General features: G+C 66.2%; 1 protein-coding gene across 1 annotated transcript; it reads left to right on the top strand.

The window, feature by feature from the left end:
* IHH (Indian hedgehog signaling molecule) lies at positions 1 to 18,060 on the top strand. The gene is made up of 3 exons (XM_050917118.1): positions 1 to 303; positions 11,287 to 11,548; positions 17,358 to 18,060. Exons 1-3 carry the CDS (start codon positions 1 to 3, stop codon positions 18,017 to 18,019), a joined length of 1,227 nt encoding a protein of 408 aa, XP_050773075.1. The 3' UTR covers positions 18,020 to 18,060.
* The last annotated feature ends 831 nt before the right edge of the window (positions 18,061 to 18,891 follow it).

The raw sequence follows: 18,891 nt of genomic DNA, 5'->3' as shown, positions 1-18,891 counted from the left end.
ATGAAGCTGGCCCGGCTCCTGCTGCTGCTGAGCGGGTGCGCGCTGCTGCTGGCCCCGGCGGTGCGGGGGTGCGGGCCGGGCCGAGTGGTGGGCAGTCGGCGGCGGCCCCCCAGGAAGCTCATCCCGCTGGCTTACAAGCAGTTCAGCCCCAACGTGCCGGAGAAAACCCTGGGCGCCAGCGGCAGGTACGAGGGCAAGATCGCCCGGAACTCGGAGCGCTTCAAGGAGCTGACCCCCAACTACAACCCCGACATCATCTTCAAGGACGAGGAGAACACGGGAGCCGACCGCCTCATGACCCAGGTACGAACCGGGCCATGCCGGGCTCCTGGGCCCTCTGTGTCCCGCAGCCCTTCCTCTCCGGGGGAGCCCTGTTCTCCCTTCCCCTGGGGCCAGCCATGCCGGGCTCCGGGGAACGTTCCACCCCGCCCGGCGGGGCGCGGGGCTGTCCGGGGGCCCGGGCTCAGGTGCTTGGAGGGAGGGAGGCCGGGAAGTGCCCCGCGGTGCGAGGTAGAGCAATGGCCCGAGCAGATGCTTCCTCCCCGGATAGCTGCCCACTGCGGTGAGCCTCGGCTGCCGGCACCTGTCCTCCCGCGGGGCCCCTCTCCAGCCGGATCCCCAGTGCGCGGCAGGGGTCTCCTCTGTTCTCCCGGGCCCGGCTGCCCTCCTTCCACCGAACTCGGGGACCTTCCCCTGCAGTGACCGGCGGCGCGGGGCGGCAGCGCTGCCGCGGGCCCCCAGGCTCTGACCGCGGAGAGGAGCTGCGGGGATCAGGGCGCGCAGCGCGGCTCGCCCAGTCACCTGCCGGGCAGCCTGCGCTCCGGGTCTCCGACTGCGGCCCCGCGCCCGCCAGCACCAGACCGAGGCGCAGTAGGTGGCGAGTTCACAGCCGGCCTCCAGCAGCCACAAGATGCTCTGAGTCACGAGGGGCTTCCTGGGCGCAAGCTGCTGCCCAGCCCGCCAGGAGGGAGTCAGGGGCGATGCTGTGGAGGACCAGAGCGCTGGAGGGAGCGGGGAGGGGTGGGCAATAGCACCCCTTGCCGGCCCGGGGAGGCCCCCAGCTGGGCAGTCCCTTGGCACTAACGGGGTAGGGTTCCATGTCTGAAATCTCCAGTGTCCCTGGGCCCCAGTGCTGTGGGGGGGTGGGCAGCAAAGGGTGTCTGAGACTCAGTGCTGCAGTGGGGGGGAGGGTGTGCCTGGGACCGAATGCTGGCGGGGGCAGCAGAGGGTGCCTGGGACTCAGTGCTGGGGGGGAGCATGGGAGGGTGCCTGGGACCCAGTGCTGGGGGGGACAGCAGAGGGTGTCTGAGACTCAGTGCTGCAGTGTGTGGGTGTGTGTGCCTGGGACCCAATGCTGGGGGGGCAGTGGAGGGTGTCCGGGACCCGGTGCCAGCGGGGACAGAGCTGCTGGGGCGTTGTGGTGCTGTCCCAGAGCAGCATAGAGCCGAGCTGTAGAGGGACCAGGAAAGGGGGGCGGCTGGCATGACCCTTGATTGCTCAATGGCCAGGTCCTCTGTCCTCTCTACTGGCCTCTGAGACCACAGCCAGGTCCCTGCCGGTGCTGCCCACGGGGGACCGGGCGGAGGAGGTGGCTGCATGGGCTCCGTAGAGCTCCAGCAGCCCTTGTTGGCGTAAGTGACTTGGGCCCACGAGGAGCAGAGCAGGCAGCTGGCAGCTTCCCATGAAGGCTCTGGGCACAACTGGGTGCTTGTCTTGGCTGGGCAGGCCCCTTCGCTCAGGGCCTGAGAATGGGGTGAAGAGGGGAGGGCTCAGGTGTGACCATTGTGGGCAGGACACAGTGCACCGCACCCTCCATCTGGCCTCTGTCCATGGGCTGAGAGCCTGGGATGGCAGCAGGAGTGGGGGCTGTGGCCTTGCAGGGCTCCAACAGCATCACAGACGGGCATTGCCCAGGGCGGCAAAGCAGAACTTAGCCCTCTCCATTGGGGAGGGGATTAATGTACCCAGAGCCCTGGGTAGAGCGGCCTAGCAGGCACAGGCTTCACTCAGAGCAGGCAGCTCGCTGCGCAGCATTGTCCAAGCCCCTTCACCCTCTCTGTGCCTCAGTTTCCCCTGCCTCTGGGAGCTGGGGGAGCACTTGGTTGCTGTCTAGGGTGGAGTGTTTGAAAGTTACTGACCCTAGCCGGGTGAGGCTGTGTCTAATGTAGGGGACAATGGCCTGTCGTAAATTCCACCTGGAAGCCAGCAGAGGCGGCCTGGGCCAGGGGAGGGTGGCTCTGGGACGAAGGTTACCCTGCATTTCGGTGTGGGCAAGGAGAATACCTGCGGCTTTCAGGAATGCAGATAAGGAGCCTGGTCCCAGCAGTCTGCACTGCTTTACAGCCCAGGTGAATTTCTCTGGGTCCCAGGGCTGGAGGCGGGTGCTGGCCACCCTGGGCCCATGGGTTCCTGGCTGGCGGGGGAATGACTAGCGGGCCCTGGGCTGAGCACAGGAGGCTGGGAAACCAGAGGGTCAGTGGACTCCGGCCTTGGTGTGTGTGAGGACACGAGAACTCCAGGAAGTGAATGTAGGGCAGTGTGACATCACTGGTGGCTGGATCCGTGGATAGGTGCCGCCCGGGACAGCCCCCTGCACTCCATGCTGCTCCTGCCTGACCTGCTTGGACCTCCCTGCTGAGGCTGCCAGCCGGGGCAGTTAGTGCCAGCTGGAGGGTGGGCTGGGAGCCCAAAGCACTTCACAGCTAGCCCTGACTGTCACATGAGTCACCAATGCCAGCTGCTGGATCAGAGCCAGCGCCTCTTGGAGGGGAAAGGCCCTGAGCCCCATCTTCCACCCCCCCTGAGCCAGCCAGTTCCCAGCCTGGGGCCAGATTAGAGTCTGGGGCCCCTGGAGGGGAAAGGCCCCTTGTCCTATTCCCTGCCTTCCTGAGCTAGCCAGTTCCCTGCTCTGGGGCTGGATCAGAGCTGGCACCCCCTAGAGGGGACAGGCCCCATGTCCCAACTGTGAGCCCTGTTTCTGTCTGTCTTGCTGCATCAGGCAGGACAGAACCGGTCTCAGGTAATCCCAGTGTCACACTCTCTTCTCGCCATGTGCACAGTGGCTAGCCCAGTGGGGCCCTGACCGGAGCCTCTTAGCACCTCACAGCCCAGACATTACACCCGAAAGTGGCCTGCTGACTCAGGGGCTGGGCCCTCGCTGGCCTGGCCCTGGTGGGAGCCTGGTGGCCAAGATATAGGGACACCTGGCTGGGGGAGCAGGGGGCTGCCAGCCAATGGCACCAGGACTCCCAGCACCCTCAGGGCAAACTTCCCCAGCCTTCCCAGTGCCCCCCGGGGGGAGAGTGAAGGGAGAGATGCCCCCAGGGCCCCAGGCGGCTCGAGGTGCAGGTTCCATGCTGCCAGGACGGCTGGGGGAGGGGACGGGACCCACTTCCATGCAACCCCTCTCCCTCGCCTCACTGGCTTTTACTGCTGTTGACTCACCTCAGAACCTGTTTTCCCCAAGTCCAAGGGTCTGGGCGTCCGGGTGGTGCTGGGAGATGCTGGCCGGGGGGGCCAGGGCTGCTCCTCGCCTCCCCTTATCGGTTCATCTGCCTCAAGAATCTGCGTCTGTTTGCTCTGCGCTGGGCCCGCTGGCAGGCGCTGAGAGAAGGCCCCACCTTTCCCCTCCCATGGAGCCGGCCCCTCTCCACCCTTGCTGGGCAGAGGAATGTCTCAAGTGCCCCCCCATGGTGCCCTACAGCCCAGCCTCATTGCCCAGCCCCACCAGCCTGCAGACGCAGTGTGCTGCCCCCTCCTGGGTGGCTCCTCACCCCCCTGCACCGTGGGGCTGGCAGTGCCTGGGCAGGCTGCCCTGCTGAGGAAATGCCTCTGACACCTGCCCCCCAACATGGGCACGCCAGGGCCTTGGTCCCCATCCAGGGTGGGGCTGCTGGCTGTTCTCCCTGTGTGTGTGTGTCGGGGTGGGGCTCAGCCTGGGAGCCGGTCCCACCTGGGCTTGCTTGTGAGTGACTGTTAGGAGCTCAAAGTGCCAGGCAGGCACAGCATATGTGCCCAGTGCCAAGCACCCTGCCAGCAGGAGCACCCTAGGGGAGGGGCGCTCCCTCTCCAAGGCCCTGTTCAGCCCTCAGCCTCTGCTGGGGCCGCCAAGCTTGGCACAGAACTAAGCTGGGAGCACCGAGCAGCTGGGCATGACCACTTGTCAGTGCTGGCTTCTCGCCCTGGGGGAGCTGGTCTGTCATAGTGAGCCTGCTTACCTGTCCTGTGGGCCAGGGTCTCTCCGGGCATCTCCAAGCTGTGATCTCCCTCCGGCTCCCCCTCTGGCTCTCCCAGGGTCCCGAGCCGCAAAGGCTGCAAACCCGAGACAGGGCGTTGGCTGCCACTCCTGCCTGAGAGCAGCTGCTGTGTGAAGGGCACCAGCTCCTCTGAAAGCCCCGGGCACCTGCCTAGGCCAGCAGCCTGTCTCCAGCCGATGGTTCAGGGCACCGCCCGTAATGTCCCTGGCTGGAGACTGGATCCACCCTGTCGCTTTGTTACTCCTGCGCTGCACAGCCATGCCGTTGCCCACGCCGGCTCCTTGTGGCAGAGAGTTCCACAGGCCAGCTGTGTAAAGAGGTTCTGACCCTCCTGCCAATGATTTCCTTGGGTGGCTGCTCACGGCACTGGGCAAACTGAGCCCATGATGGGTTCTTGCTGTGCCCTTCCCAGCCCTCACCATGCCAGGCAGCAATGCAAGCACCTGGCAGCCCTGCTCCAGTCAGGGGCAGGGCCTGAGCCTGTCTCTGTGCCCAGCTTTGTGTGCCAGTCTCTGGGATCTCTCTACCCATTGTGATCTGAGTGCGTGGCTGCCACCTGTCGCCATGGCGATGGCCTGAGTTGGGGTGTCGGGGGGGCAGCTCTGCTCCCACTGAAGACTAGGCATCGGGCTAGGGCAGAGCCCACTCTACACATGCCGTGTGGACGCTGAAGGGATTTCTGTCTCCCCCACCTCTTGGGCACCTTTCCCCCTCCCCACGACCTGTGCTGCCCTGGCAATGCCCTGATTTCTGAGCTCAAGGCAGCAGCGTGGCCACTGCCTGGGCTGGGGATTGTCACCGGGCCAGGTCCGGCCCCTGATTCCTGTCGGCTGCAGCAATCTCACTTTGCTCTCAATGTCCCTGTGCCGGGTCCTCGATGCAGCCCTCCGGTGGGCCGGCCCAGGCTGCCGGGGACCATCCCGTGCCCATGGGGGGGCTGCGATCTGTGCCCCGTCCCCAGGCACGCGGCGGTGCGGACTCTCTGGCACTGCAGTGACACCTGCTGGCTAGAGCTGGCACTGGCAGAGCAGCACTTTGCTCCAGCCACAGGGACCTCCCAGCTGCCCCCTGCACGCCCCCTCCCTGGCGTGTGCCCACACAGCAGGGCCTGGGTGGCCGGGGTGGGACAGGTTTGCTCCCTGGCCAGCAGCTGGGGTCTGAGCCCCCTTCCCCTGACTCCTGCCCTGTGCAGCCATGTCCCCTTCGCCTGGGACAGTGCGCCCCATGGATGGGGAATTGTCATGCAGGGGGCACGCCTGGGGCTGGGCAGTGGGGCTGGGGGATTCCAGGTGATGCTAAAAGGTGAGAAGCTGAGAATCTCAGCTAGGACCCAGCGTCTTTCTGCCCATGCAGCATGTAGCACAGGGGTCCTGGCCCAGAACTCGCCTCCTCGGAGGGAGGGTCCTACGCAGTCAGGAGGGATTGAGCCAGGAGAAGCGGGACATAACCTGTTGGCCAGATCTGCCCCAGGGAGGAAGGGCTGAGAGGGGGCGAGGAACAGGCCAGGAGCTTGCTGGGGATCTGTAAGCACAGGGGGCGGCTTTAATCCGCTGCGGGGATCCACCACCGGGAAGAGGCTAATATGCCGTGTCTGCATGTGCCGGTGTGTGTGCAGGCCCGGTGGGACCATATGGGGCTTTGCTGGGCCCCACCCACTCCCATTGCACAGACGTTTATGGGTCCAGCCCCTGCTACAAATGTTTCCCGCTTTTCCTCTTGTCTGTCCTGTGTCTGTGTGTGTCTGTCCATCCTAGAGGAGCTGCTCCAGGGATGGGCTGGGAGGGAGGAAACGAACGGCTGGGCTGGGGGCTCTGTGCGGACTGAGCTCTGTGGCCCCATGCTGGCAGGATAGTGGGGGGTGACCAGGGTCTAGGGGGGCATCCTGGCTGGATGCCGTTGTCTGGCTAGGGAAAGGGTCGGGGTGAGCCCAGTTACAGTACGTGATGCTCTAGGCTCCAGGGAGGCAGCCCGGCCTGGTGCTGGGATTAGGGCCCCTCCGCATGAGCACCCCCTGCCTGGGAGGCTCTTGGTGCAGCTGGGGCAGGGCGGGGAGCAGGGCTGCTGTGGGTCCACGTGGCAGAACAGCCTCCCCCTCCTGTCGGCTGCTGTGAGCTGGAGTCAAACCAGTGCCTGGGGTCCGGCCCCATCCCTGCCTGGCTGCAGAGCTGAGGGGGCCCAGTGCCAGCCTCCCCCTCCACCCCCGGCCAGGAGCGGTGTCTCTGGGGGTGGTTGGGCTGCATGGCCAGGAGGCTGAGGGGGGTGTGGTGGCCCTGCTCCCAGGCAGGCTGGTGCCACTCACGCCGTGGTGCCATGTGCCTGGGCGGCATTGGGTAAGTGGTTCATGGGGACAAAGCTTCCCCCCCCACCCCCCCACCATGAATTGTGTTTGTCAAATTCCTTCCCTGTCTTATCTCCGGCTGGCCCAGACACCGAGACTGCACCTTGCTGGGGGAGGGGGGAGGGCTGAGGGGAACCTCTCTGGGGCAAAGGCCCCTTTCCCTCACCCCCTCCCTCTGCATCAGGAAGGGCCCCCCAGCACTGTGCCCCCCCCCCCCGCACATTGGAGACTTTGCCTGGTTTCAGAGCAGTAGCCATGTTAGTCAATGAGGAGTCCTTGGGGCACCGTAGAGACCAGCACAGTTATCTGGGCAGAAGCTTTGGTGGGCTGGAGCCCACTTCCTGGGATGCCTGGAGTGGAGCACACAGTAGGGAGGGACAGACACAGCACGTGGAAAGATGGGGTTGCCGTACCGGGGGCGCGGGGGTCAGTGCTAACGAGACAATTCAGTTCCGGTGGCAGTGGGCTGTTCTCAACAGTGAATAGCAATGGAACAAACGTCACTTCTGCAGTGGTAACGAGGCCCATGTAACCAGGGTGGCCCATTTCCAACCGATGACAAGAAGGGGTGAGTAACCGGGGGAGGATGTTAGCTTTTGTAGTGACCCTAGACCTGTGGCTGGGAAGCCCCCACCCCTACTTCCCATCACCATGCTGACCCTGTCTGCCCCTCCAGCAAACTCCCGTCTAAGCCCACGGGCGGTGTCATGGGAGGGGTAGGGCTGGGGGTGCCTGGGAGAGCCCCAGGGGGAGAACACAGTGCCAGGCTCTGAATGCCCAGCCTGAGGCACCAGCTGGAGCCCGGGGTGCTGCCCTGTCCAACCTTTCCCTGCCCTGGGTTTGGATCTTCCCGAGCTCACAACTAACCTGAGCGTAGAAGCCTCAGCTGCAGTCCTAGGGGCCAGCTTGGAACATCCCAGTTATCATCACGTGGCTATTCATCACCACCCATCTTCCTGCTCTGGGGGCGTCCAGGGCTGGGCTAGCAGGGGCTGCGGGTCGGGAGTGAGGGGCACCAGCAGAGCTGGGGACAGGGGTAGCCCAGGGCTGGGCTAGCAGGGGGCTGCGGGTCGGGAGTGAGGGGCACCGGCAGAGCTGGGGACAGGGGGCGCCCAGGGCTGGAAGCACGGGGCTGCGGTTTGGGAGCGAGGGGCACCAGCAGAGCTGGGGACAAGGGGAGCCCAGGGCTGGGAGCAGGGGTTGCGGATCTGGAGTGAGGGGCACTGGCAGAGCTGGGGTGGAGGATAGTAGTGTGGGCCTGGTTTGGTTGTGATCCCGAAGCTCAGATTTCTAGGCTGAGGGCTGCGGTGCGGTTGTGTGTGTCAGCTTCTTTGATCTCCCTGCCCTCCCCATCCCCGTGGCCCTTGGGGGCTGCCTGGGGTCCAGCTAGTTGGGGGTTTCTCATGCAGCTGATCCTGGCCACAGGGTTCAGGGATGACAGACCAAGTTCCCCCGGCCCCAGGTCACCAAGTTAGAATGAGCCCCGGCCCAGCCACCTCCTAGTTCATGTCCATGTCTCCAAACCCTTCCTTGCGCTGATCCCTGTTCTGGGTGGGAGCCCGGGCTGCAGGTGCCTGGGGGAGGGGCAGGCAATGGGGGAGGGGGTACTGAGGGCTCTGACACAGGGCTATGGGCTGGCACCATATCACACGAGGCTGTAGAGTCAGCAGGAGCAGGAGAGCCCCCGTGGCTGGGTTGGGGGCTGCCCAACCATTTCCCTGGGGGCTGAGGGCTGGAGGAGGGGCTGTCCCGGGGGAGGGGAGGGAAGGGCCGTCCCTGGGGTCTGTGGTGCCCATGTTTGGGATGGTTTTTCGCTGGGAGCTCTGATCAGACCAGGAGACTCCGTCAGACCTTAGCCAACAGTGCAGCCCCATCCCCGTCCTCCTGGGGGCGCCCTTCCCATTGCTGCAAGGATGCCTGCTGAAGCCATGCAGGGCACCTGGCCTGGGGAGGAGCGAATCCACCTGGGCTGCTGAGGGAGCCGCTGGGGAGTGTCTCTGGGGCAGTGAGAGTGAGAACCACCCCCCACGGGGGCTGGTAGGGGGCTCTGGGTCTAACCCCCCAGGCTAGCAGTAACAGAAGAGCAGCTGCCCACCTCGCCAAACCCATGGGCACCAGCCGGCCCCCTCACTGCCAGGCCCAGCAGAGGGCTGCCCAGACCACCAGGCCCCCACTGGGCGGGTGCGAGGGGGAAGTGAGTGCAGGGCTCAGCGACCAGGTCCTGCCGACTCTGTCATGCCACGTGCGGGCGAGATGTCGGGGCCAGACTCAGCCACTGCTGGTGCCCTGGCCCTGGCAGTCGGGGACGGGGTCTGCCAGCCTCGCCCTGTGGGGAGGGGAAGCGATTGTCAGGGGTGTGGTGTGAACGTGGCATCCATGGCAGTGCGGGTTGTGCCCAGAGGCCGTGGGGCTGCTGCAGGGCACGTGGTAGCAGCTCAGGGTGCTGTGATGGCACTGGCCTGGCCCATGTGTGGGGAGTGATGGGGAGGGGCGGGGAAGGCGTCTCCACAGTCAAAGTACCGGCCTGGCTCCGAAACCAGCCAGGCCCCAGACAGCAAAGCGGGGGATTAAAGAGTCAGTTTGTATCGGGACAAAGGCTACCAGTGGCCACGGGCGGCTTGTAGAGGCAGCAGTGATCTGCCAAGCGGGACGGACGTGGACGGTTACCCCAGGAGATTTAGGGTAACGTGAGGCACTTCAGGGATCCCCAAAGAAGTTGTGAGGATGGGGCAGACGGTGGCAGGTGAAATGCAGTCCCGTGTACTCTGAGGTGGGTGTAAAGGAGCCTGAATTCCCTGGATCCACTGGGGAAGACCTGCATCCAGTCACTGTGTGCGGCACTGCTCCCCTGTCTCCCATGGGGCATCGCACAGCTGCAGGGGTTTCAGGAGGGTGACGAGAACCTCCTGTGATGAGGGATTGAACAAACGGAGCTTGTTCCCACAGGAGGAGCAGAGGAGAGGGGCCGTGATAGTACGGGCTGGGCGAGACGGGAGCTCAGCACCTCTGTTCTCCCCGTCTCAGCCGCCTTCCTGTGGCAGAACTGTTCTTGTGCCTGCTGTTCTCCCCAAAACAAGGGCACTTGGATTACACCAAAAAGTGGGGAAGGCAAAATCAGTACACGAGGAAATCGTTTTTTTCACATGTCTCATTAGCCTGTGGAACTCACTGCCACAGGAAGTCACTGGGGCCAAGAACTTGACAAGCTCCATAAAAGGGACATTTCTGCAGCTACAGGACTCCCCAGAGTCATTTAAATAAATTCTGGCAGGGCTGTTGCCCCTCCTGCTTCAGGGCTTGACCCAATCTGTGGGGGGAGGCAGATTATCTCCATCTAGTCCTGCAGGCCTCCCACACCTTCCGCTGCAGCGTCTGTGCTAGGCACTGGCACAGACAGGTGGACTGGGCTCTGATCCCATCTGGCAAGGCCTGTGTCCCTCTGCCCCAGTGGAGCGAGCGGGCAGGGGCTGCTGGCTCTGGAGAGTGGCGTGTCTGCGTCCCGTGGGAGCCCTGGCCAGTCGCTGCTGGCTGCAGAGCAGGGACTGGGATAGGGGAGGGGCTGGACTTACAGGTGGGGGGCTAGCTTGGGGTACGCTGTGCGGGGCATGGCGGATCCCCACACACACAGCAGGGGGCAGCAGAGGCTGGCTTTGCAGTATGGGGCAGAGGGAGGGGGAACCCCCTGGCAGGGGTTGGGTCCTGCTGCCCCATGCACAGCCTCTTTGGCTCCCAGCAAGGTCCTGGGGGTTCAGGGTAACAGGCTGATAACCCCCCCATTCTGTCCTGACCCCCTGCTCTGTCCTGACCCCCCCATTCTGTCCTGCCCCCCGCTCTGTCCTGACCCCCCCATTCTGTCCTGCCCCCCTGCTCTGTCCTGACCCCCCCATTCTGCCCTGCCCCCCGCTCTGTCCTGACCCCTCCATTCTGTCCTGACCCCCTGCTCTGTCCTGACCCCCCCATTCTGCCCTGTCCCCCTGCTCTGTCCTGACCCCCCCATTCTGTCCTGCCCCCGCTCTGTCCTGACCCCCCCATTCTGTCCTGACCCCCCCATTCTGCCCTGTCCCCCTGCTCTGTCCTGACCCCCCCATTCTGTCCTGACCCCCGCTCTGTCCTGACCCCTCCATTCTGTCCTGCCCCCCTGCTCTGTCCTGACCCCTCCATTCTGTCCTGACCCCCTGCTCTGTCCTGACCCCTCCATTCTGTCCTGCCCCCCTGCTCTGTCCTGACCCCTCCATTCTGTCCTGACCCCCTGCTCTGTCCTGACCCCTCCATTCTGTCCTGCCCCCCTGCTCTGTCCTGACCCCTCCATTCTGTCCTGACCCCCCCATTCTGCCCTGCCCCCTCCTCTGTCTTGACTCCTCCATTCTGCCTGCCCCCCCTTTCTGTCTTGACCCTCCCTGCTCTGTCCTGACTCCTCCATTTTGTCCTGACCCCCCCATTCTGACCTGCCTCTCTGCTCTGTCCTGACCCCTCCATTCTGCCTGCCCCCCCTTTCTGTCCTGATGCCCCCATTCTGCCCTGCCCCCCTCCATTCTGTCCTGACCCCCCATTCTGCCCTGCCCCCCCTGCTCTGTCCTGATCCCTCCATTCTGTCCTGACCCCCCCCATTCTGCCCTGCCCTCCTGCTCTGTCCTGACCCCCACTTTGTGCTGCCCCCCCCGGCTTTGCACTAATGCTGCCCCTTGCCCGCAGCGCTGCAAGGACCGCCTGAACTCCCTGGCCATCTCGGTGATGAACCAGTGGCCGGGCGTGAAGCTGCGGGTGACAGAGGGCTGGGACGAGGACGGGCACCATTCGGAGGAGTCGCTGCACTACGAGGGCCGAGCCGTGGACATCACCACCTCCGACCGGGACCGCAACAAGTACGGCCTGCTGGCGCGTCTGGCCGTGGAGGCCGGCTTCGACTGGGTCTACTACGAGTCCAAGGCCCACATCCACTGCTCCGTCAAGTCAGGTAGGGCCGGCGGCCGGGCCGGGCCGGGGTGCTGCTCGCGGGCATGTGGCCGTGGTACCCCAGAGCAGGGACCCGGGGGCAACTGCTCGGCTGGCACCAGCCCCGGGGCTGGCACCACAGGCCCAACTACCCTGAACCCCCTGGTCCCCTCCCTCGCCCACCCCCCACTCCATGAGCACCCATCCCACCCTGCACTCACCCACTCTTCCATAGCTTTCCAACAGCCCTGCCCCTGCCAAACTCCCCCCAGCTGTCCCATCACTCTGCCTGCCCTGCTTCCCGCTCCCCCCAGGCTATGCTACCCAGCGTACCTCGCCCTGGGCTCCAACCCCCCTCGCCCCCTGCCATCCCCACCTGAACCCCCCAACCCATCCAGGCCGTCTCCCCCACACACTTATTCCACCCCAGGCTCTGCCCCCGCCCCCGTCCCTGCTTCCTCTGCCCAAACATCAGAGCCACACAGCAACTCGCCTGCCCACCCCGTTTGAGTCTCCCCCATCCCATCTCTCTCGCTCTCCCCGCACTCTGGGCAGGGAAGACAGCGGTGGAGAGATGGGAGGCAGGGGCTGGTTGCTCTGGGGTGATAACGAACAGCTCGGGATAGAGCTCAGACATGGCATCTCGAAACATCCCAGTTTGGCAATGTCTGCTCAGGAGGAAAACTGGGCTGGGCTAGCAGGGGGCTGCGAGTCGGGAGTGAGGGGCAGCAGCAGGGTGGGGGACAAGGGGAGCCCAGGGCTGGGCTAGCAGGGGCTGTGAGTCGAGAGTGATAGGCACCGGCAGGGCGGGGGGGAGCCCAGGGCTGGGCTAGGAGGGGGCTGCGGGTCAGGAGTGAGGGGCACCGGCAGGGCGGGGGGGAGCCCAGGGCTGGGCTAGGAGGGGGCTGCGGGTCAGGAGTGAGGGGCACCGGCAGGGAGGGGGGGAGCCCAGGGCTGGGCTAGCAGGGGCTGTGGGTCGGGAGTGAGGGGCACCGGCAGAGCTGTGGGGGAGCCCAGGGTTGGACTAGCAGGGGCTGTGGGTCGGGAGTGAGGGGCACCGGCAGGGCGGGGGGGAGCCCAGGGCTGGGCTAGCAGGGGCTGCGGGTCGGGAGTGAGGGGCACCGGCAGGGCGGGGGGGAGCCCAGGGCTGGGCTAGCAGGGGCTGCGGGTCAGGAGTGAGGGGCACTGGCAGGGCTGGGGGGAGCCCAGGGCTGGGCTAGCAGGGGCTGTGGGTCAGGATTGAGGGGGACTGGCAGGGCTGGTGGGATGCCAGGGCTGGGCTAGCAGGGGCTGTGGGTCGGGAGTGAGGGGCACTGGTAGGGCGGGGGGGAGCCCAGGGCTGGGCTAGCAGGGGCTGTGAGTCAGGAGTGAGGGGCACCGGCAGGGCGGGGGGGAGCCCAGGGCTGGGCTAGCAGGGGCTGCGGGTCGGGAGTGAGGGGCACTGGTTAGGCTGTGTTTGCCTGTAGCCGTTGCCTTGGGGCGCGGCTGCCACCCCTGCGCTGCTTGGCCCTGGGGCCCGCATGGGCGGCCGGGACAGGCCCTGCCGTCGGTGCCCAGGGAGAAGTGGCCCTGCGGGCAGTGACAGGTCTGTGGTGCACGGGGCACAGTTCTGATTCCCGCCCGCAGAAGGCAGCGATCCCCCCCAGCCCCCCGGGGGTGCCCCAGAGCGCAGGCGGGCTGGGCTGGGCCGAGCGAGTGGGTGTTGGCCGTGGCCTCTTCTCGCTGTGCTTTGCCCAGTAGCGTGACGGGAGGCGCCTGGGGCTCGCCCAGCCTGGGGCTCTGGTTGCTGGGCAGGAACGTTTGCTGGGCCCCAGCCCCACCCCGGCCTGACACCTTAGCCTGGATCCATCAGCCTCACGTGCTCGGACGCAGCCTGGGCCCCGCGCTGCCGGCGGCCCCGGACCGGGCAGGATGAGCGCCCCCGGGACCAGCTGGAGCGAGGCCCAAGAGGGGCCCCCCTGGAGCGAGGCCAGCGAGGGGCAGGGCCCCCGGACAATGACGGGACCTGGCACCTGGGCACTGAGTGGGGCTGGCCAGGGAGCTCCAGCATGCGGCTGGGTCCTGCGGGCTCAGGGCCCCTGCCATGATTTTTGGGGATCCCCCCCGTGGCTAAGACCAGGCGCGGGCTGCGGGGGGCTGCTCCCCATCCTCAGTGCCACACGTCTGTTCCATCCCCCCCGCCTGCCCGAACGCCCAACCCCGAAGCCCCCTCACCGGTCCCATCCCCCCCACCTGCCCCGAACATCCCCCATCACCTCCCCTCTGCTCTGCCCTGTACGCTGACCCCCCACACCGGTTCCATCCCCCCGCCAGCCCGAACTCCCACCCCTGATGCCCCCTCATCAGTTCCATCACCCCCCCTGCCCTGAACACCCCCCATCACCTCCCTTGTGCCCCTGTGAATACCCACTCCTGACACCTCCACACCTGTCCCTGCCCACTCCGTCCCCCTGCCTGCCCCGAACCCCTCTCTGCTCTGCCCGAACGCCCACCCCCGACACCCCCTCACTGGTTCCATCCCCCCCGCCTGCCTGAACACCCACCCCTGACGTCCCCTCACTGGTTCCATCACCCCCACCTGCCCCGAACGCCCACTCCCGATGCCCCCACACCGGTTCCATCCCCCTCGCCTGCCCCGAACACCCCCCATCACCTCCCCTCTGCCCAGCCCCGTACGCCCACCCCCGACGCCCCCACACCGGTTCCATCCCCCTCGCCTGCCCCGAACACCCCCCATCACCTCCCCTCTGCTCTGCCCCGTACGCCGACCCCCCACATCCCCACACCGGTTCCATCCCCCCCACCTGTCCCGAACGCCCACCCCAGACTCCCCCTCACCGGTTCCATCCCCCCTGCCTGCCCGAACTCCCACCCCCGATGCCCCCTCATCGGTTCCATCACCCCCCCTGCCCTGAACACCCCCCATCACCTCCCTTGTGCCCCTGCAAATACCCACTCCTGACACCTCCACACCTGTCCCTGCCTGCTCCGTCCCCCCGCCTGCCCCGAACCCCTCTCTGCTCTGCCTGAACGCCCACTCCCGACACCCCCTCACCAGTTCCATCCCCCCCGCCTGCCCGAACACCCACCCCTGACGCCCCCACACCGGTTCCATCACCCCCACCTGCCCCGAACGCCCACCCCCGACGTCCCCTCACTGGTTCCATCCCCCCCGCCTGCCCTGGACACCCCCCATCACCTCCCCTCTGCCCTGCCCTGAACGTCCACCCTCGACACCCCCACACCGGTTGCACGGGGGGAGGGGCGGATGTCTATTTTTAAAGAAGCCAAAGCCAGTGTCTGCTGAGAGGCAAAGCTCCTGTGTGAGTGTGCTTGAGCATGCCCCCCCCTCCCTGGGCACCCGGCCCTTGGACCGTCACAGCCCCCCCCGCTCCCCAGGCACCCGGCCCTTGGACCCCCCCCAGCGCCCCACCGCTCCCCAGGCACCCGGCCCTTGGACCCCTCCCAGCCACCCTGCTCCCTGGGCACCCGGCCCTTGGACCTCCTCAGTGCCCCTCGCTCCCCAGGCACCCGCCCCTTGGACCCCCCAGTGCCCATCCCCTACCCTGGGTCCCCAGCTCTGGGACCTCTCCCCCAGTGCCCATCTCCTGCACCCAGCACCCAGCCCTTGGACCCCCCAGTGCCCATCCCCCACCCCCACCCTGGGCACCCAGCTCTGGCCCAGCTGCTGCGGTCAGAGCCCCACGCGGGCCAGGGCCGCGGGCCCCAGGCCGCAGTCACAGCCCCCTCCCCAGCCACCCGGGCTGGGCCCTGCAGCCTGGTCTCCAGTGCTCGGCTCTGCCACCTGCCCCAGCCCCCTGGGGGGCCCCAGTTTGTCACTGCTCCAGCCCCCGACTTTGGCAGGGGCCACGCAGGGGCCAGGCCAGCTCCCGGGGATGTCCCCCCCCAGAGGTTTGGTGACCGCGGGCCGGCCAGGCTTGTGGGCACAGGCTGGGGTGCACTCACCTAGGGACGCCAGCCCCGCCCAGCCCTGTAACACCACCCTCACCTGCCCGGGCTCCAGCCACAGGAGCTGCAGACGGCCCCCCCAGCTCTGCCTTCGACCCCAAGCCAGCCTGATGGGGTCGGGAGCAGCTTTCCGGCTGTGAGGACAGAGGGGCGACAGGCCTCCCAGGGACACCCCCCTGCCCGCATCCACCAGCAAGGGAGCAGTACAGCTTGGGGTACAGCCCCCCCACCCCACACTCAGTGCTCCTTGGGGTGCCTGGGACCCCACAGCTGGGAGGGATGGGTCTGCAGGTGGGGGCCCAGTGGGAGGGCGTCATGGGGTACAAATGGAGGGTTGCGGGGGCAGAATGGGATTGTAAGCTGTGGGGGAGGGTAGGTTATTGGGTGTTACAGTGGGGTGTGGAGGGGTGAAAGGTGTTGAGGTGCATGGGGGTGCAGGGTATTGGCGTTACAGGGAGTGTGGGGGTAAATGGGGGGTAGGTTATTGGGTGTTATAGTGGGGTGTGGAAGGGTGAAGGGTGTTGAGGTGCATGGGGGGGTGCAGGGTATTGGCGTTACAGGGAGTGTGGGGGTAAATGGGGGGGTAGGTTATTGGGTGTTATAGTGGGGTGTGGAGGGGTGAGGGGTGTTGAAGTGCATGGGGGGGTGCAGGGTATTGGTGTTACAGGGAGTGTGGGGGTAAATGGGGGGGTAGGTTATTGGGTGTTACAGTGGGGTGTGGAGGGGTGAAGGGTGCTGAGGTGAGTGGGGGGTGCAGGGTATTGGCGTTACAGGGAGTGTGGGGGTAAATGGGGGGTAGGTTATTGGGTGTTATAGTGGGGTGTGGAGGGGTGAGGGGTGTTGAGGTGCATGGGGGTGCAGGGTATTGGCGTTACAGGGAGTGTGGGGGTAAAGGGGGGGTAGGTTATTGGGTGTTATAGTGGGGTGTGGAGGGATGAAGGGTGCTGAGGTGCGTGGGGGGGGATGCAGGGTATTGGCGTTACAGGGAGTGTGGGGGTAAAGGGGGGGTAGGTTATTGGGTGTTATAGTGGGGTGTGGAGGGATGAAGGGTGCTGAGGTGCGTGGGGGGGGATGCAGGGTATTGGCGTTACAGGGAGTGTGGGGGTAAATGGGGGGTAGGTTATTGGGTGTTATAGTGGGGTGTGGAGGGGTGAGGGGTGTTGAAGTGCATGGGGGGGTGCAGGGTATTGGCGTTACAGGGAGTGTGGGGGTAAAGGGGGGGTAGGTTATTGGGTGTTATAGTGGGGTGTGGAGGGATGAAGGGTGCTGAGGTGCGTGGGGGGGATGCAGGGTATTGGCGTTACAGGGAGTGTGGGGGTAAATGGGGGGGTAGGTTATTGGGTGTTATAGTGGGGTGTGGAAGGGTGAAGGGTGTTGAGGTGCATGGGGGGTGCAGGGTATTGGCGTTACAGGGAGTGTGGGGGTAAATGGGGGGTAGGTTATTGGGTGTTATAGTGGGGTGTGGAGGGGTGAGGGGTGTTGAAGTGCATGGGGGGGTGCAGGGTATTGGTGTTACAGGGAGTGTGGGGGTAAATGGGGGGGTAGGTTATTGGGTGTTATAGTGGGGTGTGGAGGGGTGAAGGGTGCTAAGGTGCGTGAGGGGGATGCATTGGCATTACAGGGAGTGGAAGGGGGTGGGATGGCATTACAGGGAGTGTGGAGGTAAACGGGGAGGTTGCATTTTTGCTCTGGCTGTTGGGTTGAGGCAGGTCCCACCCCAGAAGCAGCCACATCTCAGCACTAGGGGGGAGGGGGGATCCCTGTATAAACGGCCCCTGCGCCCCACCCCAGAGGTGGCTGCATTGCCCACCAGGTGAAGGATGCCAGGGATCTGCAGGGTAACTGGCCTGTCCTTTCTCTAGAGCATTCGGCAGCAGCGAAGACGGGCGGCTGCTTCCCTGCCCGGGCCCTGGCGACGCTGGAGGGTGGGGTGAGGACTCCCCTGTGGGCGCTGCGCCCGGGACAGCGGGTGCTGGCTATGGACGAGCAGGGCCGGGCCACCTACAGCGACTTCCTGGCCTTCCTGGACAAGGAGGCGTCGGCGCCGACCACTTTCTATGTGATCGAGACCCGGGAGCCGCCACGTCGCCTGGCCCTGACCCCTGCCCACCTGCTCTTCGTGGGTGAGAACTCCACGGCGCCCGCTGCCCGCTTCCAGGCCACCTTCGCCAGCCACGTGCGGCCCGGTCACTACGTGCTGGTGGCAGCGGTGGGGACGAGCCTGCGGCCGGCCAGGGTGGTGGATGTCTCCACCCAGACAGACTTCGGGGCCTATGCCCCCCTCACCCGCCACGGGACCCTGGTGGTGGACGACGTGGTGGCCTCCTGCTTCGCCCTGGTGCAGGAGCAGTGGCTGGCGCAGCTGGCGTTCTGGCCGCTCCGGCTCTACCACAGCCTGGCGGGCGGGCACAGGACCCAGCCGGAGGGCGTGCACTGGTACTCGGGGCTGCTGTACCGCGTGGGCCGGCTGCTGCTGGCCCCGGAGAGCTTCCACCCGCTGGGAACGGCCCAGTTCGAGAGCTGAGGGCTGCCAGGGAGCGGAGGGGTGGCCGTTGGGCCGCTCTGCAGGGAAGAGGAGCCAGCCACGCTCTGAATGCCGCCTGCCCTAGGAAGTGGGGCCGCTGGGCCTGTGCAGGGCCCGGCCAGAGTGGGCACGTCCTCCCCTGGGCCCGGATCCCGTGTGACAGCATGGCTGGGCGGCACCACACAGACCCGGGCGGAGCCACCGGCCTGGGGCTGGGGGACCCAGCTCAAGTCCCCAGCTGCTCCGGGAGGCCTGGACCTGTGCGGCCTGGATGCCAGTCTCCCCCCCCCTGCTGCTGGCACCAGGGCTGCCCCAGCTCCCTGCCAGCCTGGGCTCTGCCAACCGGCCCAGGGCCCCGGGCCGGGGGGGGCTGCAGGAGGGGGCGCCCCAGCTGGATCTACATGCTGCTATTTTTGTGTGTGATTCGCTAATGACCAAGTTCCGGGAAGGAGGGGCCAGGTGGGAGCCCCCCATGCCGTGGCGGGGTAGGGGGTGGGGACTGCTGCTGTGTGGCTGTGCCTAGCACAGGGGTCAGGGCGCGGCGTATCGGGGCCCCCATCCCTCCCCTGACGCTGCCATTGCTGGTCTCAGCCTGCAGCAGGGCGGGAGGGCGGCAGAGGAGAGATCTGAGCTGCCCGACGCGCCCTGAGTGCCAGAGCCGCTCCGTGCCCAGCCAGGCCGCCAGCCGCCTGCGCCCCATGGCCTGCCCTGGGCAGACACCCCCAGCCGGCAGGGCAGCCCCATACGCCAGGTGGAAACGAAGTCACTGCTGAGAACAAGACGGTGTCCCCAGGGATGGGCCATCCCTGCGGGTGGGGGGGAGCTGGGGTATGAGTGGGGGAGAGGGCACTGGGGGGCTCATGCCCTGGGGG

The sequence above is a fragment of the Gopherus flavomarginatus genome, chromosome 10 (genome assembly GCF_025201925.1).
Source record: "Gopherus flavomarginatus isolate rGopFla2 chromosome 10, rGopFla2.mat.asm, whole genome shotgun sequence".
Lineage (NCBI taxonomy): Eukaryota > Metazoa > Chordata > Testudines > Testudinidae > Gopherus > Gopherus flavomarginatus.
The sequence above is the reverse complement of the archived record's forward strand: the minus strand, read 5'-3'. Positions and strand labels throughout refer to the sequence as shown.

Coding starts and splice junctions, on each gene's coding strand:
- IHH (XM_050917118.1), top strand. CDS start 1: ATGAAGCTGGCCCGGCTCCTGCTGCTGCTGAGCGGGTGCGCGCTGCTG. Junction 304..11,286: donor CCGACCGCCTCATGACCCAG/GTACGAACCGGG, acceptor CCTTGCCCGCAG/CGCTGCAAGGACCGCCTGAA. Junction 11,549..17,357: donor CCACTGCTCCGTCAAGTCAG/GTAGGGCCGGCG, acceptor TCCTTTCTCTAG/AGCATTCGGCAGCAGCGAAG.